The sequence below is a fragment of the Oncorhynchus mykiss genome, chromosome 5 (genome assembly GCF_057628025.1).
Source record: "Oncorhynchus mykiss isolate SJ-2025 chromosome 5, ASM5762802v1, whole genome shotgun sequence".
In the NCBI taxonomy this organism is placed as follows: domain Eukaryota; kingdom Metazoa; phylum Chordata; class Actinopteri; order Salmoniformes; family Salmonidae; genus Oncorhynchus; species Oncorhynchus mykiss.
In genome coordinates this window covers 12,857,288-12,884,913 of record NC_143026.1, presented here as the reverse complement: position 1 = coordinate 12,884,913, position 27,626 = coordinate 12,857,288, and the positions used below count along the sequence as shown (strand labels likewise).

Here is a 27,626-nt window from a genome sequence, read left to right as displayed (position 1 = left end):
TGGTAAATACACTATCATGCTGGCCTACTTTAACCTCAACCACAGTATCTCCCACATGAACAGATGTGCAGAAACGTGGCCAAAATAAAAACCCTTCTTCTGCAGAATCCAAGGTCAGGCCATCTTGGCTACATGCAGTTTATCATATGTGGACGGAAATGTTATTTCAGTGTATGGGCTTTTCTTCTAACCTGGGATCCAAACTGAAGGGTTCTATTTCACGATTTTTTCACGTCACGATTTCAGTCTGGCCTTCCAACAGTGAAACAGAGCAATTCAGTTTGGATTGCAGGATTCCTTTCAACATGTGCAGACCAGCTGGATGGAGTGTTTACGGGCATATTCAATCTCCGCATATTCCAGTCTATAGTCCCCACTTGCTTCAAAATGTCCACCATTGTTCTTGTTACCAAGAAAGGGAAGGTAACTGAACTAATGTACTATTACCCCGTATCACTCACTTCTGTCATCATGAAGTCCTTTGAGAGGCTAGTTAAGGATCATATCACCTCCACCTTACCTAACACCCTAGACTCACTCCAATTTGCATCACTGCCCCAATAGATCCATGGACGCTATCGCCGTTGCACTGCACACTGCCCTATCCCACCTGGACAAGAGAAATACCTATGAAAGAATGCCGTTCATCGACTACAGCTCAGTCTTCAACACCATAGTGCCCCTCCAAGCTCATCACTAAGCTCAGGGCCCTGTGTCTGAACCCCCCTCACTGTGCAAATGGGTCCTAAACTTCCTGACGGGCCGAGCCCAGGTGGTGAAGGTAGGCAGCAACACCCTGACCCTCACCACAGGGGCCCTACAAGGGGTGCGTGCACTGTACTCCCTGTTCACCCATGTGACTGTGGCCATGCAGGTGTCAAACTCAATCATCAAGTTTGCTGACTACACAACAGTGGTAGGCCTGATTACAACAACAACGAGACAGCCCACAGGGAGGAGGTGAGAGCCCTGGCGGAGTGGCACCTGGAAAATAACCTCTCCCTCAACGTCAACAAAACAAAGGAGCTGATCTTGGACTAACGGAGTGCAGAGAGAACACGCCCCCATCCATGACGACAGGCAGTGGGTCAAAAGCTTTAAATTCCTCGGCATGTACATCAGTGAGGACCTAAAATGATCCTTTCACACGGACAACGTGGTGAAGAAGGCGCAACAGTGCCTCTTCAACCTCAGGAGGCTGTAAAAATCCAGCTTGGCACCTAAGACCCTCACCAACTTCCACTGATGCACCATTGAGAGCATCCTGTCGGGTTGCATTACAGCCTGGCATGGCGATTGAACCGCCTGCAACAGTAGTGGTCAGCCCAACACATCACCGGGGGCACACTGCCTGCCCTCCAGGACATCTACAACACCCGGTGTCACAGGAAGGCCAGGAAGATCATCAAGGACCTCAGCCACCCGAGCCACAACCTGTTCACCCCGCTGCCATCTAGAAGGTGGAGACAATACAGGTGCATCAAAGCTGGGGGGTGGGACACTTGTGGTAAAGAGAGACTGAAAAACAGCTTCTATCTCCAGGCCATCAGACTGTTAAACAGTCACCACTAGCTGGCTTCCACATGTTGCCCTGAACCTCAGACACTGTCACTAGCCAGCTACCACTCGGTACTATACCCTGCTGCACCTTAGAGACTGCTGCCCTACAGTATGTACATAGAGATGGAACACTCCTCATTTTAATAACGTTTAAATTGTGTTTTACCCACTTGTACATGTATATACTGTATTCTAGTCATGTCTCATCCTATATAACTACTGAATACACACCTTTTCTATTCACATACTGTCTATACACACCATTCACATACGTATAGATTTATTTTACGGACTCTTGTCTGGAAGCTAATTTCCTGCATTTCTATCCATTCTTCCATGGGGTTTGGTACAGTCTATTTAATTGGTTCATTCTGACATTTCTTGTTGCTTTTTTAATGAAAATATTTGATTATTTGTGAACTTGTTTGACATTATACTGTTGCACCTGCTATAACATGTGCTAAACTGAATACGCAACCAAAAAACTTTGATTTGATAGACACACACTTTATGACCCCCCCCAAACAATAACACTGGTCAAAAATACAACCCTTCCCCCCTCCCCCCACCCTGAACAATAACGATATCACTGATCAAAAATCCCCCCCCCCCCTCTACTTCCCTTCTTCCCCCCCACCCTGAACAATAACAATATCACTGATCAAAAATCCAACTCTCCCCCCTTCCTTCTTTAATCCATGCTGCTGAGCTTCCTGATGGATGTACCCTTGTCCCCCTGCATTCCTGGCACGCGACTCTCAGCTTCCCTCGGGCCCACCTCGCCAGCCCTGTGATTGGGTGCCGCTGATGGTGGTACGCCAGGGTTACCCTGTGGCAAGGAAACACTGGTGCTGGCCCTGAGATGGTTGAGGTTTGACGTAAGTAGGATTCACCTCTGGCACCTCATAGAGCCTTGGAACAGGATACATTGGTTTTGACTGTGTTAAAATGTTTATAACTTCTGTCACCTCTCCTGGCTGAAAACTTTGAAGGAAGTTTGTCATAAGCTAAAAACACATTGGACTGGTTTCAGTGGAGTATACATGCGATATAACATGTCCTTGGTGTAATTCCTTATTTCAGCTCCTGAACAAACGCTTAGTCACATTAAAGAAAATGACTGCAATACCACACACATGCACTGATTAAGCCAGCACTGAGCACCTCCTAGCCCAGGAGTAACAGTGGAAAACAAAATAGCACATGGACACAAAGGCTAGCGATTGTTCACCAGTTGAAAACAAAATAAAGGCTGTGTAGGCCTAACTCAGTGTGAAGTCCTAACTCAGTGTGAAGAGCTAACTCAGTGTGAAGAGCTAACTCAGTGTGAAGTCCTAACTCAGTGTGAAGTCCTAACTCAGTGTGAAGTCCTAACTCAGTGTGAAGTCCTAACTCAGTGTGAAGTCCTAACTCAGTGTGAAGAGCTAACTCAGTGTGAAGTCCTAACTCAGTGTGAAGTCCTAACTCAGTGTGAAGAGCTAACTCAGTGTGAAGTCCTAACTCAGTGTGAAGAGCTAAAGTTAGGCCTAACTCAGCGTGAAGACCTAACTCAGTGTGAAGTCCTAACTCAGTGTGAAGTCCTAACTCAGTGTGAAGTCCTAACTCAGTGTGAAGAGCTAAAGTTAGGCCTAACTCAGTGTGAAGTCCTAACTCAGTGTGAAGTCCTAACTCAGTGTGTCGGCCTAACTCAGGGTGAAAGCCTAACTCAGTGTGAAGTCCTAACTCAGTGTGAAGGACCTAACTCAGTGTGAGGGAGCTAAGTCATTGTGTAGGCCTAACTCAGTGTGAAGGCCTAACTCATTGTGTAGGACCTAACTCATTGTGTTGGCCTAACTCATTGTGTTGGCCTAACTCATTGCCTAACTCATTGTGTAGGCCTAACTCAGTGTGTAGCCCTAACTCAGTGTGAAGGCCTAAAGTTAGGCCTAACTCATTGTGAAAGCCTAACTCATTGTGTAGACCTAACTCAGTGTGAAAGCCTAACTCATTGTGTAAGCCTAACTCAGTGTGAAAGCCTAACTCATTATGTAGTCCTAACTTATTGTGTAGGACCTAACTCATTGTGTAGGACCTAACTCATTGTGTTGGCCTAACTCATTGTGTTGGCCTAACTCATTGCCTAACTCATTGTGTAGGCCTAACTCAGTGTGTAGCCCTAACTCAGTGTGAAGGCCTAAAGTTAGGCCTAACTCATTGTGAAAGCCTAACTCATTGTGTAGACCGAACTCAGTGTGAAAGCCTAACTCATTGTGTAAGCCTAACTCAGTGTGAAAGCCTAACTCATTATGTAGTCCTAACTTATTGTGTAGGACCTAACTCATTGTGTAGGACCTAACTCATTGTGTAGGACCTAACTCATTGTGTTGGCCTAACTCAGTGTGAAAGCCTAACTCATTGTGTAAGCCTAACTCGGTGTTAAGGCCTAACTCGGTGTTAAGGCCTAACTCATTGTGTAGGCCTAACTCAGTGTGAAGGCCTAAAGTTAGGCCTAACTCATTGTGTAGTCCTATTAAAGACCTAACTCAGTGTTAAAGACCTAACTCATTGTGTAGGCCTAGCTCATTGTGTAGACCTAACTCAGTGTGAAAGCCTAACTCATTGTGTAAGCCTAACTCAGTGTTAAGGCCTAAAGTTAGGCCTAACTCGGTGTGTACGCCTAACTCAGTGTGAAAGCCTAACTCATTGTGTAGGCCTAACTCTGTGTGAAGGCCTAACTCATTGTGTAGGCCTAACTCAGTGTGAGGGAGCTAAGTCATTGTGTAGGCCTAACTCAGTGTGAAAGCCTAACTCAGTGTGTGGGCCTAACTCAGTGTGAAGGACCTAACTCAGTGTGAAGTCCTAACTCAGTGTGTCGGCCTAACTCAGGGTGAAAGCCTAACTCAGTGTGAAGTCCTAACTCAGTGTGAAGGACCTAACTCAGTGTGAGGGAGCTAAGTCATTGTGTAGGCCTAACTCAGTGTGAAGGCCTAACTCATTGTGTAGGACCTAACTCATTGTGTTGGCCTAACTCATTGTGTTGGCCTAACTCATTGCCTAACTCATTGTGTAGGCCTAACTCAGTGTGTAGCCCTAACTCAGTGTGAAGGCCTAAAGTTAGGCCTAACTCATTGTGAAAGCCTAACTCATTGTGTAGACCTAACTCAGTGTGAAAGCCTAACTCATTGTGTAAGCCTAACTCAGTGTGAAAGCCTAACTCATTATGTAGTCCTAACTTATTGTGTAGGACCTAACTCATTGTGTAGGACCTAACTCATTGTGTTGGCCTAACTCATTGTGTTGGCCTAACTCATTGCCTAACTCATTGTGTAGGCCTAACTCAGTGTGTAGCCCTAACTCAGTGTGAAGGCCTAAAGTTAGGCCTAACTCATTGTGAAAGCCTAACTCATTGTGTAGACCGAACTCAGTGTGAAAGCCTAACTCATTGTGTAAGCCTAACTCAGTGTGAAAGCCTAACTCATTATGTAGTCCTAACTTATTGTGTAGGACCTAACTCATTGTGTAGGACCTAACTCATTGTGTAGGACCTAACTCATTGTGTTGGCCTAACTCAGTGTGAAAGCCTAACTCATTGTGTAAGCCTAACTCGGTGTTAAGGCCTAACTCGGTGTTAAGGCCTAACTCATTGTGTAGGCCTAACTCAGTGTGAAGGCCTAAAGTTAGGCCTAACTCATTGTGTAGTCCTATTAAAGACCTAACTCAGTGTTAAAGACCTAACTCATTGTGTAGGCCTAGCTCATTGTGTAGACCTAACTCAGTGTGAAAGCCTAACTCATTGTGTAAGCCTAACTCAGTGTTAAGGCCTAAAGTTAGGCCTAACTCGGTGTGTACGCCTAACTCAGTGTGAAAGCCTAACTCATTGTGTAGGCCTAACTCTGTGTGAAGGCCTAACTCATTGTGTAGGCCTAACTCAGTGTGAGGGAGCTAAGTCATTGTGTAGGCCTAACTCAGTGTGAAAGCCTAACTCAGTGTGTGGGCCTAACTCAGTGTGAAGGACCTAACTCAGTGTGAAGGACCTAACTCAGTGTGAAACTCCTAACTCAGTGTGTAGGCCTAACAGTGTGTAGGACCTAACTCATTTTGTAGGACCTAACTCATTGTGTTGACCTTACTCATTGTGTTGGCCTAACTCATTGTGTAGGCCTAACTCAGTGTGTAGGACCTAACTCAGTGTGTAGGCCTAAAATTAGGCCTAACTCATTGTGAAAGCCTAACTCATTGTGTAGGCCTAACTCATTGTGTAGGCCTAGCTCAGTGTGTAGGCCTTACTCAGTATGAAGGCCTAACTCAGTGTGAAGGCCTAACTCGGTGTGAAGGCCTAACTCGGTGTTAAGGCCTAAAGTTAGGCCTAACTCGGTGTGTAGGCCTAACTCAGTGTGAAAGCCTAACTCATTGTGTAGGCCTAACTCTGTGTGAAGGCCTAACTCATTGTGTAGGCCTAACTCAGTGTGAGAGAGCTAAGTCATTGTGTAGGCCTAACTCATTGTGTTGGCCTAACTCAGTGTGAAGGCCTAACTCAGTGTGAAAGCCTAACTCAGTGTGTGGGCCTAACTCAGTGTGAAGGACCTAACTCTGTGTGAAACTCCTAACCCACTTTGTAGGCCTAACTCAGTGTGTAGGACCTAACTCATTATGTAGGACCTAACTCATTGTGTAGGCCTAACTCAGTGTGTAGCCCTAACTCAGTGTGAAGGTCTAAAGTTAGGCCTAACTCATTGTGATGGCCTAAAATTAGGCCTAACTTATTGTGAAAGCCTAACTCATTGTGTAGGCCTAACTCATTGTGTAGGCCTAGCTCAGTGTGTAGGCCTTACTCAGTATGAAGACCTAACTCGGTGTTAAGGCCTAACTCGGTGTTAAGGCCTAAAGTTAGGCCTAACTCGGTGTGTAGGCCAAACTCAGTGAGAAAGCCTAACTCATTGTGTAGGCTTAACTCATTGTGTAGGCCTAAAGTTAGGCCTAACTCATTGTGTAGGCCTAACTCGGTGTGTAGGCCTAACTCAGTGTTAAGGCCTAAAGTTAGGCCTAACTCATTGTGTAGGCCTAACTCATTGTGAAGGGCCTAACTCATTGTGAAAGGCCTAACTCATTGTGAAGGGTCTAACTCATTGCGAAGGGCCTAACTCATTGTGAAGGGCCTAACTCATTGTGAAGGCCGGTATGTGGCTTCTTCAGCAAACTACTGAACACCAGGTGGCCCACCGGAGCTTCCTCAAGGTCCCCATAACAGCACACAACAAACCACGTGTCCATCTTTGTACAGCCAAGCTCAAGTATTTTCTGTTACCTCTCCTGATTTTCATTTGACATCTTGCTCAGATCTTGGTGGAGCAGACAAAATGTCCCTTTAGAACATCTCACGGTCACAGAAACTGCAAGAATGAGCTTTATACATATTTATATATGTCATTTTGGTAAAGCCCAAAAATGCATTACACTTTTCACATCCTTTATAATGTATGCTCTCTTCAGGTGGAAGAGTCCAACTGAATCAGTTAAAGGGAGGTCTACATATATGTGATGTGCAGATAAAGGTGGGAATGACCTGGTAGCCCTTCCAGGAAAATTTGACAGGAAGAGAGGAATGATTAGGCCCAAAAAAACACTGTCACTTCCTATAACAATTTGTGGGGAACTCCATAAATAGTGAAGCAATTCTGCAGCCACTTGACATTGGCAGAAGAGGAAGAGGATCCTCCTTGAGAATGGGTATGGAGTCGGGAAAACGTGGGAAGATTTGACATGATGTATAGCAAGTACAGTATTACTAAAACCATAAAGGAGATTTGTTGGAAACTTATAGATTGTGTCTTTAATAAAGAGCATGTTCTGAAAAGTGACCAATAATGTATCAGTGTTTGGAGTCAACTAATCTTCTAGAGGTGAGAAAATTCCTCTTGAACTATCGTTTTAATTCCTCTACCATACACAGTAAAGACTGTTGATAGATCTGACATTAGTGAAGCGTTTTTCATCATTCAAATAGCAGTGGAGGCCTTGGCTTCCTCTGGCCCATTTTGAAATGTGGCCAGCTACGTAAATTCCCCAGAGCTGTGGTGGGCAGTGACGCTGTCAGTGGCCCTGGCAAAGGAGCTCGATTTGGCACAGTATGGGAAGCCATTATTTCTCCTTGGTTCAGATTGACAAGACAAGAGGCACATGCTAAAAACGACACCACTTTCTCTGCCCTGTCCACAAGAAGGGGAGGAGCCAACAACAGGATGTGACTGTCACACAGCAAACGGGCTCCCCGTAATTTATTACGACGACTCAGCTCTTTTATTTTAAGGTCTCTAGTGTAATGAGGCACCGCTATCATTGGGTAAATACCCCACCATGTTTAGACTAATATAGCCTCTGTAACCCGGGCTATCATCGGTATTTGCAAGGATCATGCGTATGCCTCTTAAAATAGGCACCCTATATGATGGGTGATCAGTGGCTATTTTCATTTGTGCCCGTCGTATGCCATCTCAAAGGCGTGGAGAACAAACGGGGAGTGGAGGGTCACAGACATTCATTCTGAGAGCGCATCCTAAATGGATAAGCTGGGGTCATTCATCTGAAATTTTACTTTTGGTCAATTATACATTTTTGGGCAAAGGGAGAGAAATAAAAACATTGAGGCCTTGGTCTCTCAGTTGCATAAGGTTCATGTTTATTTAGTTTCAAGTCCTGACATTCTATGCATGCTTTGAACACGTATTGCTCTGATAGCCACAGGTAGTCAAAGTTACAGTCAGGGCAGACACATGGACACAAAGTATATAAACCCATGTTGGAGGTTAAAGCTAGAATCCTTAGTTGCAACATCAATTTTTGGCCTCACGGATTAATGATACATAGGCCATTGATTCTTGAACATTTGTACTTATAAACGCATCATGAGTTCAATTGTTGTACCCCATCAGAATCCAAAATATAACGTAGCTTGTTTTGCTCCGATGTTTGTAAACAAAGAAAATATATTTAAAAAACACTTTATAGCCTCAAAACATGGCAAAAACTAGAATGTTTATATCATGGGATGGTCAGTCCTTGCATCCATAGCTCTGTCTATGAATTTGAGAGTGGTAACACTTCTCCAGGCCCATCCCTCAGATTTTTACCAAAACAGAGGTGGGGTGACCCTTTGTTATTATTTCAAAGGATTGTAGCTTTAAGAAACAACATGTTACAGTAGAACATCACATCTTAACTTTTTAATTTCTCTGCCTGCAACTTTTTTAAACCCAGAACAACATAAACAAACAAAGCATTGTGCCCCCCTAAAACATGATATGACACCTGATATCACGGCAATTCAAAAGCCTTTCTTTTGATTGATACATTCTATCAAAGAGAATGAGAAAAACGATGTTGACAAATACGTATTGAAAATAAGCGAGAGGTTGTTAGTCACCACTTCAATAAAGTGTATAATGGCTTTATGCATAAGACCCCAATAGTGTTCCCTCAAATAAAATAAAGTGTTGATTGTAACACAGCACAGCAGAGTAAAGAGTTATGAGCGTAAATGTAATTGTTTGTGTCAGAGGCAAAGGTGTTGTGATGATCTGGCCCTATTCTTTTTGACACTTAGTGGTTAGGGACCGTTACCACTTAAATTGAGCAAGATTAAAAAGGCACACACACACACGCAGGTCAACAAAAATCTAACATGTCAACCATGAACCAAAGATGAGCTTCCCTGTCAATTTTAATCCCTGAGCTGCAGGATGCAATTGAGCAAGATTAAAAGGTTCCTCAATTATAAAGCCAACATCCATTAAAACACACACCGGTCAACAAATATCAAACATGTCAACCATGAACCAAAGCAGAGCTTCCCTGTCAATTTGAATCCCTGAGCTGCAGGATGCCCCTTGAAAACTGGGCACCACTGACAGATAGCACCTACCTACAGGCCAACACATGCATCGCAAACCATGCATCTCCAAGATGTCTACCTTGTTTCTGGTAAATGACTGGGACAGAATACTAGTTATATCCCAAACCGGCTCTCACTTTTTCCCTACCAACTCACTCGGAGGACCCTCAATTGTCACTTGACGAAACGAGAGTAAAGAGGGGCTCAATAAACCCATCAACTTTGGGACACACTCGTGACTTGAATGCAGCCCCAAGGTCTGTCAGAGGGCAATATTATTTTTGACGTCGTTTGCCCTCTGACGTCCCAGGGTGATCTGCCCAGCCGGTAATATGCTTGTGTCCCCCCTTGACTAGAAACGACATAAAACATCCTCCGTTTAGGCTGCAAATGTGACGATTCCCTCCTAGACTAACTTTAATGGCGAGCAGCCCTAAAGAAAACTGGGAATATATGCGTACTGTCTTAATTAAACAATTTTCCTCCACCATGCTAGGTTGCACCAGTCTGTTGTTTGCCCCTGTCTGAAGGCTGCATGCAACGTCCGGAAGTAGCATCATGGTGGTAGAAAATTGTGTTTTATTAAGACAGTATGCATATTTTCCCAGGTATTTTAGGGCTGCTCGCCATTAAAGCTAGTTAAGGAGGAAACCGACGCCTTTGCAGCATGAATGGAGGATGCTTTATGTAGCTGCTCATCGCCGGGTGACACGAGTGTATCACCGGCTGGGCTGACTGCATCGACACCTAGAGGTAATACGACGTCAGGAAGAACTACTAAGGGTCTCGGCGTTAGCTTGAACGATGCAATTCCAGATCAACATTTAAATAATAAAACGGGCATGAAATTCAAAATGATACAATTCCTCGTTGTTTTACAATATAATGACCACAACAGTCAAACATTTAATTTGGGAGATGTTTCATATTTTACGTGTCAAGCATCAGAAAGAGACACAAACAAATGCACATATATAATTAGGAACACTTGTCCACTCTTTTGTATGAAATTATGCAAACTCCTAACATTTCGCGGTGCTTCAAGTTGGCGCCTAGACCACTAGAGGGCGTAGTTCTTCCTGACGTCGTATTACCTCTAGGTGTCGACGCATTCAGCCCAGCCGGTGATAGACTCCTGTCCCCCTCCCCGGATAGCACTTCCCTCTGGAGCCTGCAGCCTTTCTGGCTTGGTCGAAGTGGCTATAGAAGGGTCTAATTAGCCCCAACACCCTTGATCATTTCCACTCCCTCAGCTTTGGGACACTTATGCATATGGCAGAGGCACACGTGTATGTGCAAATGGCTGGCCAGGGGGGTGCGGTAAAGGGAATGATTTGAGATTCAGCCACTGACTTAAAAAAAAAAAAAATCCTAGTCACCTTCACTTCAAACAATCAAATCTAATTGATATGCAAAACATTCTTAGAAAACAACAAAATACATTCCAAGTAAATTACAAATGTTAAAAGTTGAATAAAAACAGACAAAAGCGGGACATTGAATAGATGTGATTAATTCACTTACGAATACGCATCAATTCCCAGTTTGTTCAAAGACATGTGTATCCAAGATGTTGACAGAATGGCTACGATAGAGGCACTTCTAGTCAAAATGCCACAACTGGCTCCGACTGAGGACCTATAGCAAAACCATCAACTCTGGCACAGTCCCTTCACTTAAATCATTGTCTGGTGCAAATATGTAAACATTCAATAGATATAACACATACATTCAGTTGGATTTGGAATGCTTTGAAGGGGAGGGGTGCACTCCGTGGATCTGATGCCAGTTTGCCCTTACAACATGTATTTCCTTACAGTTCTGATGTAACACTTCTAACTGACTGAGTCTGGTCACTGCTGCACTTTGCTCAAAAAACATATTGTCCTTTTTTTGCCTTGTGTGTAACACACCTGAGAATACAAGTGAATATGAGTCTAACCACAGAGCCTTACATCAATTCAGAACCCAAATTGTGTCCTTATTAGTCCATTAAAATCGTATTCTATTCCATATAGTCCAAACACCCACACAAATACAACAACTCCCCTACAGAAAAAAAATACCCCAAAAGACAAGACGGCTACTTACGACGTCCCCCAAAACCTACAACTACTAATACTAAACGCGCAATTCAACAAAGTGATCCTGAGTAACTTCTGAGTGCAGTACACCAAACTTCCGTCTTACCCTGTTTAGAACTCAACTTCTGACGAACTCGAGTGAGAAAATATCACAGAAAAAATTAACTGGCAGCTGCAACATTTTTGTTGATGCACATGCAGACATAACAATCCCTGTGACCCTAGAGGTCACAGGTGGGATTTTGCTTTGAACATGTCTCTTGAAAGAGTAGAATGCACAACAACAATACTCTTGAACTATGGCTGAGCTTGCCACTATTGGCAGCATTTCACATCTATTTAAAAAAAAAAACACACCCACACCCTGGGTTTTCAACAGTGTGCATATTGCACTTCTCGTCCTCCCAGGCATCTGGAGTAACTGGTACATCTCAGGAGAAGGTCGACTGGGACAGTAACACTTTACTGGCCTATCATCACCAATCCCAGAGTGGTCCTTCAGTTAATTAATTGATTGATCAAGAAATGCAATCTTCCATCGGAAAATCTTTCAAGTGTAGTTGGAAACATGAAAGATTCTCCTTCACTTCCACTTACCATTCCCCTTAAAAATACCCGTATCAATTTTGACTAAATTGAATTTCTACTCGCTAAAGGGCTTGAGTAGAAATGTAAATGAAAAAGAGGCTTGAATTTGCCGCCACTTTATGTTGACATTACTGGTGATGGGAAACAAGGCATCAGTGAAGGCAGCTTGGGACATCTCATCTGTCACTATTGGCAGACGTGTTGGGAGTAGATATACCAATGCCACCTGAGAAACCACACCACCCCCACCATGATAAATGTAACTAATCTTAAAAAGCTAAATGTATAGCATGTAGTATATATTAAAACTCAATTCAACTACACTTAGTAACTGAGTGTATCTTTAGAGACCTTTGGTAACAATCATTAACGCCGCATTGATTTTTTAAAAAACACATTGGGGAAGTATATCTCATGTACTTTACTGTAGCTGAGGATAGTACAAACATACCAAAGACTGCTGAAGTTATCTTTTCACTGACACAGGCATATGTCCACTGAAAACACAACAAACACTTCCTGAGGTAGTCTTTCAGTTACAACAGCGTTTTCTAGTGGATCCCCAAACAAACTAAAAACTTCCTGGAAATCTATACGAAAAATAGCTACCATGTTAACACTTCACATACTTGTAAACTGCACTTACACATCTGAACGATGCATTGGTTGTGCATTTCTTATTGCAGAGGCGTGTGCTCTGCGTAGATGAGAATACATTCAGATCTGTCGTGTAATAAATACATTTAGAAAAACAATTCTGTCACATTCACAAAAGAAAGAAGGGGGTCCCCCCCTCCTTCAGGTGAACGGTGGGTTTTGAGAGGCGTGGCTCAGTTGCCGGGGATGAGGCCTGTTGTCAGGCAGGTGGTGGTGCCTGCTCGGAGGGTGTTGGGGCTGAACTTGCAGGAGTGTAGGACGGCCTTAAACAGCAGGGGGAGCTGTTCCAACGGAACGTTCACTAGCTTCCCTGGAAGGAACGACCGTTTACATTACATTTTACACATTAGTCATTTAGCATATGCTCTTATCCAGAGAGTGCATACATTTTCCATACAATTTGTTTTATTTTTGTACTGCACCATCAAAGACAGTAAGCACAGAAAACAACCTCTCTTAATCCACATCTATCCCCCAAGCAAATCCAATGGACATTGACGTGCACAGTATTCACAACCACAGATCTATTACAGTACATTATTTACCATACATTGGGGTGTATAATGTTTTCCCTTGATGCCATCCTAAAATAGGATAGGATGAACTTTAACCTTAGACACACTGTGCTGTATACAAAATAAACACGGCACATAACATAGTACACACATTGCACATTACCCATGTCATACACACTGTACACGTTTCGTATAGCCATATGCATAATACATATTGCACACCTTACAGTGAAAATGGCTATCAGTCAGAGCTGAAAAGGGTTTGCATTATAAGGTGAAAATTGAATGAACTGTATGTACTCACCGGCAATGTGGCGGATCTCAGGGAGGCACATCATGATCTCAGGGAAGCGTTTGGGCTGGTGAGGGTACTTGTACTCAGCTAGGTCCTGGCACACATACCAGTAGCGCTTGTTCAGCTTCTCCAGCTGAGAAACGTTGGTAAGCCCTCGGATATCTGCACAGAGGAGAGGGTTACGGATTATGATGACGACTAATACAGACGTCCCTTTAAAACAAGTTGTGCTGCCTTCATTGCCAAGACTTGGTTTAATAAAATATGAATTAAATAGATACACACACAATAATATGCACAGTATCTACTGACATTTCAGATTATATTTCATAGGTTCCATTTTTTTTTTTCAGTGTAAAAATTAGCCCAGCACCCATTTTATCATCCCATCCTTTTTTGGATTTTCCAACATATTTTAAAAAGTATGTAGAATTGACATACCTTGGGTGAGGAAGTTGATGGCTTTCATACAGGCATACTCCTCATTGCTAACCTTCAGCTGATTAAATTTGCGGAACAGGTATATCAGTCTCTCCATCACATCCATTCCATCTTCACTAAACCTGGCAGATGAGAGATAATCAATCAAAATCATTTGAAAGAATGGCTTAAGTTGCATTTAAAATACTTAATTAATGATATATCCCAGGACCGATATTTCTCAGCCAGATTAAGCTACAGGCTTAATCTGGCTCTGGGTAACCACCATTCCTAATAGTCTCCCAAAAAGGCCAACCTTGAGCCAAGGCTATGGCAATGGAACCCATCCCCAGATCCATGTTACCAGACTCAAGAACCTAGAGACGTAAGATCCCGGGCTTCTCTTACCCTTGCAGCTCGTAGTCAGAGGGTGAGTACTTGGTGGTGACGTTGGCCAGGTCCCCGAACATCTGGCCACTGTAGATGGTGAGGCTGGAGAGCAGGATGAGCTCCTGCCAAGTGGCACTGAGCAGCAGGGTGTAGTCCTCGATGGACAGCTCGCAGAAGAAGGGCAGCCGCTTGATCCAGGAGATCTGCCGAAACAGCAGCTCGTCTGCCAGCCGACAGAGCAAGGCAAACAGCTCCCCCTGGGTCACCCTGTACCTGGGGGACACATGGCAGACAGGGAGGTGTGAAGGTTAGGCATAACACACTTTCTTCGCACTCTTTAACCAAAGATAATGAATAAAAAGAGTGATTGATAGAACGTTTTTAGTAAAGATCAGACAAAACAAGACATCTGGGGTCAAGACTCCAAACCTTAAAAGTCTACCAAAAGAAAACGTCAAAAGCACAGTTCCCGACACAGATGTGTACACCGTGGGAACTCACCCATCTTCTATGAGCATGGGGGTCCCCAGGGGGGCCAGGTCCTCAGCTGCCACCAGTTGGGAGACCAGGGTCTGTGATTGGGAGTACAGGCTGCGGGCCAGGGTGGGCCTAAGGACTGACTGGGCATAACCAAAAAGGTGCGGCAGGAACTTGTAGTGTGAGGACACGGGCGTGCCCACGTACTGGTCCCGGTAGGTAGCAGTGTAGCTATTCATTTCCAGGGACTTGCTGCAAAGACACAAGCCAGGAAACCATTACAGAGTAAAGAACTGCTCTACTATAAATACTTATTACACTGTGCTTACAGAAATAATTACACAAGAATAATGGCACCATAATGTGAAGCGTGAGTTTGGCACCATAATGTGAAGCGTGAGTTTTCTACCAAATGTATATTTTTCTGGGCACAGGCAAGCATGAAAAAATCATGATAGAACTCTACGCTTTATCATGGAGACAGCGCCAGAGAGGACTGGGTTGCAGACAGAAAGCATCGACCCTGAGACAATCATGTTAAGGACAGTATTTATCATTGTGGAATGGCAAGACTTCAGCAAAGGCAGAGGAATGAAAACTGTGTCCTCTGTTTCCGCGGCAACAAACCCAGGGAGAATCCAGTTGTGTGGAGCTTCAAATTCTCCCATAAATGTGCTTAGGAGTGAAATGTGGGTGACCTTACATTTTAACATGAGAGGAACCTTCACTCAATCGCATAACAACAACATTCAAAAAAACATTACTGGTACTGGTAGGCATGCAATGGAAAATTCAAAAGGTGTCATGAAGCTGAGGGGACAAACTAAAATATATCTGTATTCGTTCATAGGAGATACGACTGCCAGATATAGGTCATTTTATTCAGAAATTCATTTAAAGATATTGAATTTGGCCACAAAATGTGGATGCATTTCACTCCTGGGGGAAGTCATAGTTACTCAGTCAGTGGTAGTGAGGTAATGGTCTGTACCCCTACTGCAACAGCTCACCTGGACGACAGGGTGGAGACCGGCGAGGGTTGGTTGCCCTCGGAGACACCATTGTCGGGGGAACTGTGGTCGCTGTCCCCGTTATTTCCCCAGGTGTGCTCTGGCAAACCAGCATCCTCCTTGAACTCCTGGCCTGTCATAATGCGCTCCATTTCTTCATTCGAAATCTATAGCAGAGAAGCGAGGGGAAAAAGGAGGGAGGGCAACAAGGAAGGAGGTAAGAGAAGAGAAAGCCTCTGTTCATTTTCTCTTGTCATTCAGTATGTCATGGGGTTATTGATTCAGATGCATTAGTCCCTGTACAAACAAAAGCCTGTTTGTCTGACGATAAGAAAAATGTTACACATTGGTCATTGTTAAGCTTCTTTATTCGGCTATGTAGCATACTAAACCCTGCTCATGAGAAATGACAAAGGTTTCATATAAATATTTTAAGAATGTTCCCGAGACGGTGGCGGGCAGCTTTTCTTTCACATATTATCAGTGTACCCGTGAACAGTGGAATCAATATGTGGCTATGAGTGGATTTCAGATGGCAGGAGCTTCTTAGATTGGAGAACAAAACAAGCTCCCACGGACACATCTCGCACTCGCTCTTGCACTCTTTGCCTCGGGAAGCGGGTGAACTTTTTCTCCGCCGCACAAGCGGTGCCTTCCCATTATCTGTGTTTGAAAGGCGTCTGATTACTCAGTTGCAGCGCTATCGTTCACATCTGAGCAGAAGGGTGATTTAAGCCTAATGAGTTAACCCTATCTGCAATAATGAGGGACAGACTTGATTGTCTCGCAGGGCCTGAATCCAGCTTTGGAGCAAGGACACCGATATTGAGGCAATCGCTGGAATCAACTGAATGATTTTGCTCCTTGAAAGATGCTAGGCAGAGAATGTTATCTAAAACCATTCTGCAGATATTTTCCAGGCAAATAAAAAAAAACAGAGGTATTTCAACTATTGCAAAATATCATGCAGGTACAGTGGTCTAGTAAAGACTGACTTTTGCTGTCATTATTGTGTGGTTTTAAACATTTTGAGATGACAATAAGAACAAAGTTGGTGAAAATGAAAGCCTACCTTACTGGTTCACAACAAGCCAACAATTAAACATATTCAACTACGTTTTTGTGGCCTGTTAAAACATTTGGAAATGCAAAGCTACTGTTAAAATGGTCTGGTTTTCACCATCAATCAGATCTCATCAATCAAACCTTTGTGTTCGGCTACTCAGCTGCTTCCAGGGGCTTCTCTTTAAAAGTACACCTGGAAAATAGCCTCTTTTTTGTGTTGAGTCTCAAAACGTTTTAGCAGTTTTTAGTTTTTGTAGCTGAACATAAAAAGGCTGAAATGTATGGAACATAAAATAAATAAATAATAGTCTGAAAATAAAGCACTTCAAGTCCATGTCGTACACAAACGTGGGCTCTGAATCAATTGGAGAGAGAATCATGTCCCTTTTCGAGTTGCCTGTAATGTGAGAAATATATTCTCTGAATACGCTTTACAAACAGAATGATGGAACTAAAAGTTTCTTCTATTGAGGTTGGTTGCTTTGTAAAACACAGTCTCACACTGGGAGGAACCACAGGAGGTTGGTGGCACCTTAATTGGGGAGAACGGGCTCGTGGTAATGAATGTAGTGGAATCGGTGGAATGGTGTCAAATACATGAAACACATGGTTTCCAGGTGTTTGATGCCATTCCATTTTCTCTGTTCTGACCATTCTTATGAGCCGTTCTCCCCTCAGCAGCCTCCACTGGGAGGAACATAGAAAACACTAACACCACAGTGCACAACCAAAGTCATTGAGGGCAACAGCGTCTGCGGTTTTCAGTATGGAGAAAACTTTTTGAAACCGAGAGAAAAAGGGAGGGACTACTTGAACTTGTCCAATAAGAACACAGATTTCTTCTTTTCTTTTGCTTAAACAGTTATAAATTGTAATAAATTGTGACATACCTCGACAGGTCCAATGCTCTTATTCCTTCCCCCTGGCATTCCATCCTCTCTGATTGCTGTGGAAAGACACACAGACAGAACTTAGAAAGCCCATTCTGAAAATCTGTAAATGCATTTCACATCTTCCAAAACCATTTTAAAATAGACTAGTTGAAAGAAAAAAGATGGTGACAGGAGGGTTGGAATTGGGTTCAGCAACTCAACATAGGATGACTGGAAGTTTTTTACTGTTGAGGGAGATATGTGGAAGGCTGTAGAATCTGAGCTGTGAGATTTGTGGAAGGGACGTGGCACCCTCTAATGGTGAGAAAAGGCATCAGCGTTTTAACTGGTCTGAACTGGATTAAACAGAAATAGAAGGATACCCTAAAGAGCATATGATTGACATCAATTGAGTTGCGTGATGAATTAACAGTTGAATGGTGTGTGTGTGTGTGTGTGTGTGTGTGTGTGTGTGTGTGTGTGTGTGTGTGTGTGTGTGTGTGTGTGTGTGTGTGTGTACATGTGTCTAAACATTTGAATTTGAAAAACATAGAACACAGAAGCCCTCTCTTCTCCGTCTTTCTATTTCTCCGTCTTTCTGTTGCCCTCCTCCCTACACGTCACACATAAACACATGTCTAACTGACTACTTCCAGCTGAGAGACAGGGTCCATCTCAGCTGACAGACAAGGTAAAGGAGCAGGTTTCAACCTGTTCTTTCAGTCACTCGCATACATAAGGTTGCAAACGCTTGGTGATGTAGATGTGGTGGCCACTGGTCAGGCTTTGTGGATCTGACTAAGGTCCTTAGCACTATTCTGATTGTGTGAAATGGAGCATTGGTGGGTGTGATCTCAGAAGCGGCCACAGGGAGGCAGTGGAGGCACACTCTCGAGTTCAGCTCAAGCCACTAAGCATTTTGCACGTGGAATGCTGCAGTTGTTTGACACTGTTGTGGAGACCAGCCATGCTATCGGTTCAAATTCATTCTTTGGGGAATTAATGGTGGACCATTCCTTCGCCAAAGTGCACACTCTAAAGAGAACAGCTACGAGGGGGGTGCACTACGAGGATGGTGTACCACAAGAGGGTGGCCTTGCTACCCGTCACCCCTCATCAAATAAACCCATTAGTTTACGGTTAGACCAAGAGAAAATGACATCTGTGTACTTCAAGTTCATAGACACATATTTGGCAGTGACTACACACTCTAATTGGATTATCTGCATATTGCTTAAGGTGCTTCATTCACCATGCTTGGAAGTGTACATCTACTGGTCTTACAAATCAGATAACGCTTCTCGTTTCTCTCCAGCCACTGCCTGGGGGCCATTGATTAACCAGCTGTTTCAGGCCTCCCTCGTACTCCCTCCTTTCCTTCTCCACTTAGGTGTGGCAAATCGAAAGGCAATATTTATCAATGACTTTGCATATCGAGACATCAAAGCAAAGGATTTCTCCTCCTCTTCTCGGGTTTCGACACAGCACGTTCTTATCTTTTGGAACATCGAGGATCAGAGAGTGTAAGTAGAGGTAGAACATGGAACGGGAGAGAGTACTCGTGTTTCCCCAGAGGGCTTATCGGAACGGGAAAGTAAGTTGTTTCATGGCGCGGTGAGGGTGAAATTGTGATTCGGGACAGCGGTGTGTCATATCTTCTCTGCTGCCCCATTATTATTTTAAAAAATACTTTTATTTAACTAGGCAAGTCAGTTAAGAACAAATTCTTATTTACAGTGACGGCCTACCCCGGCCAAACCCTAACGACGCTGTCATATTAATGGAGCATCACACTAACTGATGGCTAATGACCTCTGGATGAAGAATGGAACGCATGTGTATGGTTCATTCTCTTTAATAATATGCAGTTTTAGCAGACATTTATCCAACGCGACTTACGGTTCAATCTAATATTCAGTACATGTGGCCCATATGGAAATCAAACTCACAAGCCTGGTGTTTTAAGCACCCTGCTCCAACGAACTGAACCCTCACAACCGCTTGAAAATCTGCCCTGTTTCATCTTTTTGGGAGCATTGACATTATCTGAACAGTAAGTGTATCATAAAAATGAAGTGCCATAACGAGAGAGAGAGAGAGAGAGGTAGAGAGAGAGAGAGAGGTAGAGAGAGAGGTAGAGAGAGAGGTAGAGAGAGAGAGAGAGAGAGAGAGAGAGAGAGAGAGAGAGAGAGAGAGAGAGAGAAAGAGAGAGAAAGAGAGAGGTAGAGAGAGAGGTAGAGAGAGAGAGAGAGAGAGAGAGAGAGAGAGAGAGAGAGAGAGAGAGAGAGAGAGAGAGAGAGAGAGAGAAGAATAAAGAGGGCGGTATGACAAGCAGTGTCTAACTATGAACGTGATGTCATCTTAAGTTACAAGGGAGATAAGACAGTAGGGTGAGGCAAGATGGGGTGACAGGGGTCCAGATCCATCCAATCACCCAAATAGACTCTGACCAGAACTGACAACAACGGCTCTACCAGAATGCATTGGGGCTAGATCTATCAGAGGTAACTGCCAACCTTAATCATCGTCATCATCATCCTCTTCAACCCTCCAATCTTCCCTCTTTGAGAAGGTATCCAGTGTCATATTCATTAGTGCACACGGAAGGGAACGCGAAAAGATTGTTTGTTATTGGAGAAAGTCAGGTCGTCCCTCTGTGTTTGTCTGTTTTCTTTAGTTTGGTGCCTAATGAACAGAACCCAGGTGTAATCTCCATGTGAGGTCCAATTCCAAACTCCTTTCCTCCCTGTTGTTACCTCTCTGTATCTGTCTCTCTCTATTTACCTCTACCTCTCCGTCGATCTCTTTATCTTAATCTCTCTGTGGTTTTGGGGCCTGTCACTCATCGATACCGGCACGCTGTCTTTCTCTTTGGCGTTTGATGAGGAGAATGTTTCGAGAGGGCTACAGCTGCTCCCTGCACAGCAGCTGTAGCCCTCGGCCGTTTGAACTACAGCTGACAGAGCGCTACGTGGGATAAGGATAAAGCCCTCAGGATGTGGGGCTAAACACTCATTTGAGAGGGATTTGTGCTGAAAGATGTTCAATGCGGTATATTCATTGCAGAAGCAGAGTGGTTCTGGAGGTAGTTGAAGTCATTACTCAGAAGTTATGAGCAATACTTCGATGACAGTCACAGTGACAATAAGTATGAATACTGTATAACCTTAGCAGAGGTCAGCTAGTTTAAACTAGCTTAGCACCGTATAGTGATTTCACCTTTCCTGAAACCTTCAGTAAACTTTTGGACATTTTCCTACTCTTCCCCACGTACCTTTGCGGTTCATGCCCATCTGTAGGCACTTGAGCAGGCGGCAGTACTGGCAGCGGTTGCGTTGCTTGCGTGACATCTCACAGTTCTTGTCGCGGCTGCAGCGGTAGACGCGCTTGTTGCAGATGCTGCGCTTGAAGAAGCCCTTGCAGCCCTCGCAGGAGATGATGCCATAGTGCAGGCCCGTCGCACGGTCGCCACAGATGAGGCACAAGCGCGGGTCAGCCTGATCATCTGAGAGACAGAAAAGACCGAAAGAGAGCAAAGAAGAAAAGGAAAGAAAATAGATTTTGAAAAAAAAGAAAGGATGAAAGAAGAAAAAAGGAGAGATATAGAAAACATAAGGGGAGAAGATTTATTCACAGTTCCGTATCAGTCATGCATAACGTAAATTATGTAAATACAAGGTCAATCATTCACTCCATGGGATCACTGCCACATCCCTAATCTTGTACTGAGCAAATAAAGTTACATATCTTAGAGACATGAATGTATAGTCATTACAGTACAAAGCCCTCTTGGTGATTGCTCATCCATATATTTATATTTATATATTCTTATTCCATTCCTTTACTTAGATTTGTGAGTATTAGGTAGTTGTTGGGGAATTGTTAGATTACTTGTTAGATATTACTGCACTGTCGGAACTACACTCGCAATAACATCTGCTAACCATGTGTATGTGACCAACAACATCTGCTAACCATGTGTATGTGACCAATAACATTTGATGACTACCATTGTTCTTTTCAAGCAAAGACTTTGCTTGAACATAAAACCATATTGTCAAAAGCCTACGGTTCAAATAAATGGTCTGAGTATTTGCATCCCTTAGCGCAGTAAAAAAAAAAAAAAATTAAAAGAAACATTAAAACCACCTTTCAATTTCTCTCATTACTCTCATTATAGTGAGTAGGACATTCCTAATTCTGTCCCTGCCACACCAGCACAACATCTTCCCTCTCTGCACATGCTCTCGCTCGCACATCCTCCATTTTGTGTCAGCCGTATGTAGCAGAATGGCTGCGAGCGCTGGGAGCTGTCATGTCAGATAGGGCGACCGCAGCCGTCCGGAGCCTCCTGCATACCGACAGAATCAGCCTGAGAGGCCGGCTTGAGCACCATGCCGCCTGGCATCTGATCTCACCACGCCGCCTGGCATCTAATCTCACCACGCCGCCTGGCATCTGATCTCACCACCCCGCCTGGCATCTGATCTCACCACGCCGCCTGGCATCTGATCTCACCACGCCGCCTGGCATCTGATCTCACCACGCCGCCTGGCATCTGATCTCACCACGCCGCCTGGCATCTGATCTCACCACGCCGCCTGGCATCTGATCTCACCACGCCGCCTGGCATCTGATCTCACCACGCCGCCTGGCATCTGATCTCACCACGCCGCCTGGCATCTGATCTCACCACGCCGCCTGGCATCTGATCTCACCACGCCGCCTGGCATCTGATCTCACCACGCCGCCTGGCATCTGATCTCACCACGCCGCCTGGCATCTGATCTCACCACGCCGCCTGGCATCTGATCTCACCACGCCGCCTGGCATCTGATCTCACCACGCCGCCTGGCATCTGATCTCACCACGCCGCCTGGCATCTGATCTCACCACGCCGCCTGGCATCTGATCTCACCACGCCGCCTGGCATCTGATCTCACCACGCCGCCTGGCATCTGATCTCACCATGCCGCCTGGCATCTGATCTCACCATGCCCATGGACTTGGGTTGTTATGCTTGGGAACATGAGGCATGAGTGAGGAGGATAGGTATGAGGAACAAAGCAGACCGGACCAGAGCAGACCGGACCAGAGCAGACGACAGGACCAGACCGGACCAGAGCAGACTGGACCAGACCGGACCAGAGCAGACGACAGGACCAGACCAGACAGGACTAGAGCAGACCAGACAGGACTAGAGCAGACCAGACAGGACCAGAGCAGACCAGACAACACCAGACCAGACAGGACCAGACAGGACCAGACCAGACAGGACCAGAGCGGAACAGACCAGACAGGACCAGACCAGAGCAGACCAGACAGGACCAGAGCAGACAGGACCAGAGCGGAACAGACCAGACAGGACCAGAGCGGAACAGACCAGACAGGACCAGAGCAGACCAGACAGGACCAGAGCAGACCAGACAGGACCAGACCAGACCAGACAGGACCAGACCAGACCAGACAGGACCAGACCAGACCAGACCAGACAGGACCTGAGGAGACCGGACCAGAGCAGACCAGACCAGTTGTTTCATACAGGTACAAGTTACTGCTGACCTAAAAAAATATTTATGTTATCTTCTATAATTTTTCCCTCCTTTTCCCTACCACACAATACAAGATGTCTGTTTGAGGGTAGGGCAACCATTGAGTTTCCCCAGCCCAGGACCACTGAAGGCTTTATTCATGCACACACAAGTATGCCGAGGGCCTGTGATTCCCACTGTACTAAAATATATGCGGCCACACTCATTATGCAAATAGGAGCTGGTTAACATGTTATAGGCGAGGAGCGGAGGGGTTTGGTGGAGGGCGAGGGGCGGAGAGGGTTTGGTGGAGGGCATGAGGAGAGTAAATGGGGAACACATGCAAGGTATGGTTTTTGTGTGTACATTTGCATTTGAGTAATTTAGCAGATGCTCTTATCCAGCGCGACTTAGTGAGTGCATACATTTTTCATACTGGTCTCCCGTGTGTAGAAATGAGGTAAGGAGGATTGGGAGAGGAAGTGGGAGCAGGAATGAATTGTACGGATGAGCGCGCATGTTAAAACAGACGCTTGGTCGAGACAAACTGTTTCTTGTTTTTTTTTTAAGGGGTAGATCAGATATAATACTGCAGATAGATTGTGTCTTCCATCAATGTAATTGTCTGCATCATTTCTAATCCCCCATATATTTTTTTGTAAATATATACACTACCATTCAAAGGTTTGGGGTCACTTAGAAATGTCCTTATTTTTGAAAGAATGGCACATTTTTTGTCCATTGAAATAAAATTGAGCAGAAATACAATGTAGACATTGTTAATGTTGTAAATGACTATTGTAGCTGAAAACGGCAGATTTTTATTAGAATATCTACATAGGCGTACAGAGGCCCATTTTCAGCAACCATCACTCCTGTGTTCCAATGACACGTTGTGTTAGCTAATCCAAGTTTATAATTTTAGAAGTCTAATTGATCATTAGAAAACCCTTCTGCAATTATGTTAGCACAGCTGAAAACTGTTCTTCTGATTTAAAGAATCTTCTTCTTTAGACTAGTTGAGTATCTGGAGCATCAGCATTTGGGTTCGATTACAGGCTCAAAATGGCCAGAAACAAAGACCTCGTCAGTCTTTTCTTCTTCTGAGAAATGAAGGCTACACTATGCGAGAAATTGCCATTAAACTGAACATCTGGTACAATGCTGTGGACTACTCCCACAGAACAGCGCAAACTAGCTCTAACCAGTATAGAAAGAGGAGTGGGAGGCCCCGGTGCACAACTGAGCAAGAGGAAGGCCAGCATACTGGGGTAGCCTCTTCACTGTTGACGTTGAGACGGGTGTTTTGCGGGTACTATTTAATGAAGCTGCCAGTTGAGGACTTGTGAGGCGTCTGTTTCTCAAACTAGACACTCTAATGTACTTGTCCTCTTGCTAAATTGTGCCTCCCACTCCTCTACACTGTATTTCTGATAAATGTAATGTTATTTTAATGGACAAATGGCTTTTCTTTCAAAAACAAGGACATTTCTAAGTGACCCCAAACTTTTGAACAGTAGTGTGTGTGTGTGTGTGTGTGTGTGTGTGTGTGTGTGTGTGTGTATATATACAGTGAGGGAAAAAAGTATTTGATCCCCTGCAGATTTTATACGTTTGCCCACTGACAAAGAAATGATCAGTCTATCATTTTAATGGTAGGTTTATTTGAACAGTACGAGACAGAATAACAACAACAAAATCCAGAAAAAAGCATTTTAAAAATGTTATAAATTGATTTGCATTTTAATGAGGGAAATAAGTATTTGACCCCCTCTCAATCAGAAAGATTTCTGGCACCCAGGTGTCTTTTATACAGGTAACAAACATATTAGGAGCACTCCCTTTAAGAGTGTGCTCCTAATCTCAGTTTGTTACCTGTATAAAAGACACCTGTCCACAGAAGAAATCAATCAATCAGATTCCAAACTCTCCATCATGGCCAAGACCAAAGAGCTCTTCAAGGATGTCAGGGACAAGATTGTAGACCTACACAAGGCTGGAATGGTCTACAAGACCATCGCCAAGCAGCTTGGTGAGAAGGTGACAACAGTTGGTGTGATTATTCGCAAATGGTAGAAACACTAAAGAACTGTCAATCTCCCTCGGCCTGGGGCTCCATGCAAGATCTCACCTCGTGGAGTTGCAATGATCATGAGAATGGTGAGGAATCAGCCCAGAACTACACGGGAGGATCTTGTCAATGATCTCAAGGCAGCTGGGACCATAGTCACCAAGAAAACAATTGGTAACACACTACGCCGTGAAGGACTGAAATCCTGCAGCGCCCGCAAGGTCCTCCTGCTCAAGAAAGCACATATACATGCCCGTCTGAAGTTTTCCAATGAACATCTGAATGATTCAGAGGACAACTGGGTGAAAGTGTTGTGGTCAGATGATGCCAAAGAGCTCCATTTTGGTCTCAACTCAACTCGCCGTGTTTGGAGGAGGAGGAATGCTGCCTATGACCCAAAGAACACCTTCACCACCGTCAAACATGGAGGTGGAAACATTATGCTTTGGGGATGTTTTTCTGCTAAGGGGACAGGACAACTTCACCGCATCAAAGGGACGATGGACAGGGCCATGTACCGTCAAATCTTGGATGAGAACCTATCAGCCAGGGCATTGAAAATGGGTTGTGGATGGGTATTCCAGCATGACAATGACCCAAAACACACGGCCAAGGCAACAAAGGAGTGGCTCAAGAAGAAGCACATTAAGGTCCTGGAGTGGCCTAGCCAGTCTCCAGACCTTAATCCCATAGAAAATCTGTGGAGGGAGCTGAAGGTTCGAGTTGCCAAACGTCAGCCTCGAAACCTTAATGACTTGGAGAAGATCTGCAAAGAAGAGTGGGACAAAATCCCTCCTGAGATGTGTGCAAACCTGGTGGCCAACTACAAGAAACGTCTGACCTCTGTGATTGCCAACAAGGGTTTTGCCACCAAGTACTAAGTCATGTTTTGCAGAGGGGTCAAATACTTATTTCCCTCATTAAAATGCAAATGAATTTATACAAATGTTCTGGATTTGGTTGTTGATATCCTCTCACTGTTCAAATAAACCTACCATTAAAATTATAGACGGATCATTTCTTTGTCAGTGGGCAAACGTACAAAATCAGCAGGGGATCAAATACTTTTTCCCCCTCACTGTGTGTGTATATATATATATATATATATATTTTCCCCTAACCCTACCACCCCTCCCCTAATTGGAGTAAAGTAATGGACAACACCACTTAGGCTTCTACTTCCAGCTTATACATACTATATAAAACATTTTGTCTCAACTGTTAACGAACTGAAACTACACTACACTACCTCGCAAAGACCTCCAAACAGGATTCTTCACAGAAGGGGTCTCAAACTCAGTGGGTGTCATTCTGTATTTGCATCTGTCACAGACCCCCCCACTAAGATTTAAATCCGACACTTTGGATAAATGGCCTAAGGATAAGTTGTTTGTAACTGGTATCCTGTTGATAGTAAGTCTTTGCTATATTTCTGGGACCACAAAGTGAGTCAAGCTCCTTGGGAGTTTGAACCCCTACCCTCTATCTGTATTGGCATCCTACAGGGCACTGGCAGTGCCAACCTCTGTTGGAGTTTTTCAGAGCGAGCATGAGTCCCTCCAACCAGGTCAAAACCACTTCAGTACCATCATCCACCCAGATAGAATGGTTTGAGCCTGAAATCGCCTGACATTTCACCCTATCAGGAGATCTGAGGGAAAAAACAGAATATGACACTTAAAAGTTCCTGAAAATCAGCTGTGAAGGATTTCATATCAGAGTCATTTCTCAATTATAGTTCCCACTGCTTCAGTAATGGGATGAGGTGCATTGACAAGCATTTACAAGATGCTAGGGACAAGTAAACACATTGACCTAGATTTACTAGCTACAGCAATGCAGATGACAAAACAACGTAATGTATAGCAACGTTACTTTGATTTCGGGTCTATTTTTCGACACCGACAACAAAGTATTGATATTTATTCGCCAATAAACAAGCTCCATTGTAAGTCTGAAAATGGGCCATTTTCCTATTCAGCGCCTGTTTGTGATAATCTCCTCTAGTCTTCTAAATAAGGGGTGATTTAGCTGCAGTGCGCATCATCATTGGCAATCTCCACTCACCAAAGAGGCTGTGTGTGTGTGTTTTTGTTTGTGTGAGTGTGTGCGTGTGCATATACTGCTCTCCATTCGCAATCAGCTTCAACACCTAACACTTTTTGTTGCTATCTGTAGCTGATACCCAGCTGTGGATCTCCATTTTACAGTACTGTATGTACAA

The 27,626-nt window shown here is 44.2% G+C and overlaps 1 protein-coding gene across 3 annotated transcripts in view; it reads right to left on the bottom strand.

Annotated features, from left to right (window-relative positions):
* Window positions 1-8,192: 8,192 nt before the first annotated feature.
* Window positions 8,193-27,626, bottom strand: part of LOC110523216 (nuclear receptor subfamily 6 group A member 1-A) — a 180,810-nt gene continuing 161,376 nt past the window's right edge. For all 3 annotated transcript variants that reach the window (XM_021601715.3, XM_021601716.3, XM_021601717.3), the window contains 8 exons: window positions 21,075-21,305; window positions 17,819-17,874; window positions 15,864-16,030; window positions 14,878-15,105; window positions 14,395-14,649; window positions 14,008-14,129; window positions 13,576-13,728; window positions 8,193-13,066 (listed from right to left, as the gene is read on the bottom strand). In XM_021601715.3, coding sequence (XP_021457390.1) covers window positions 12,930-13,066; window positions 13,576-13,728; window positions 14,008-14,129; window positions 14,395-14,649; window positions 14,878-15,105; window positions 15,864-16,030; window positions 17,819-17,874; window positions 21,075-21,305 — 1,349 coding nt within the window. In that variant the 3' untranslated portion in view covers window positions 8,193-12,929. The remainder of the gene's footprint in view (window positions 13,067-13,575; window positions 13,729-14,007; window positions 14,130-14,394; window positions 14,650-14,877; window positions 15,106-15,863; window positions 16,031-17,818; window positions 17,875-21,074; window positions 21,306-27,626) is intronic.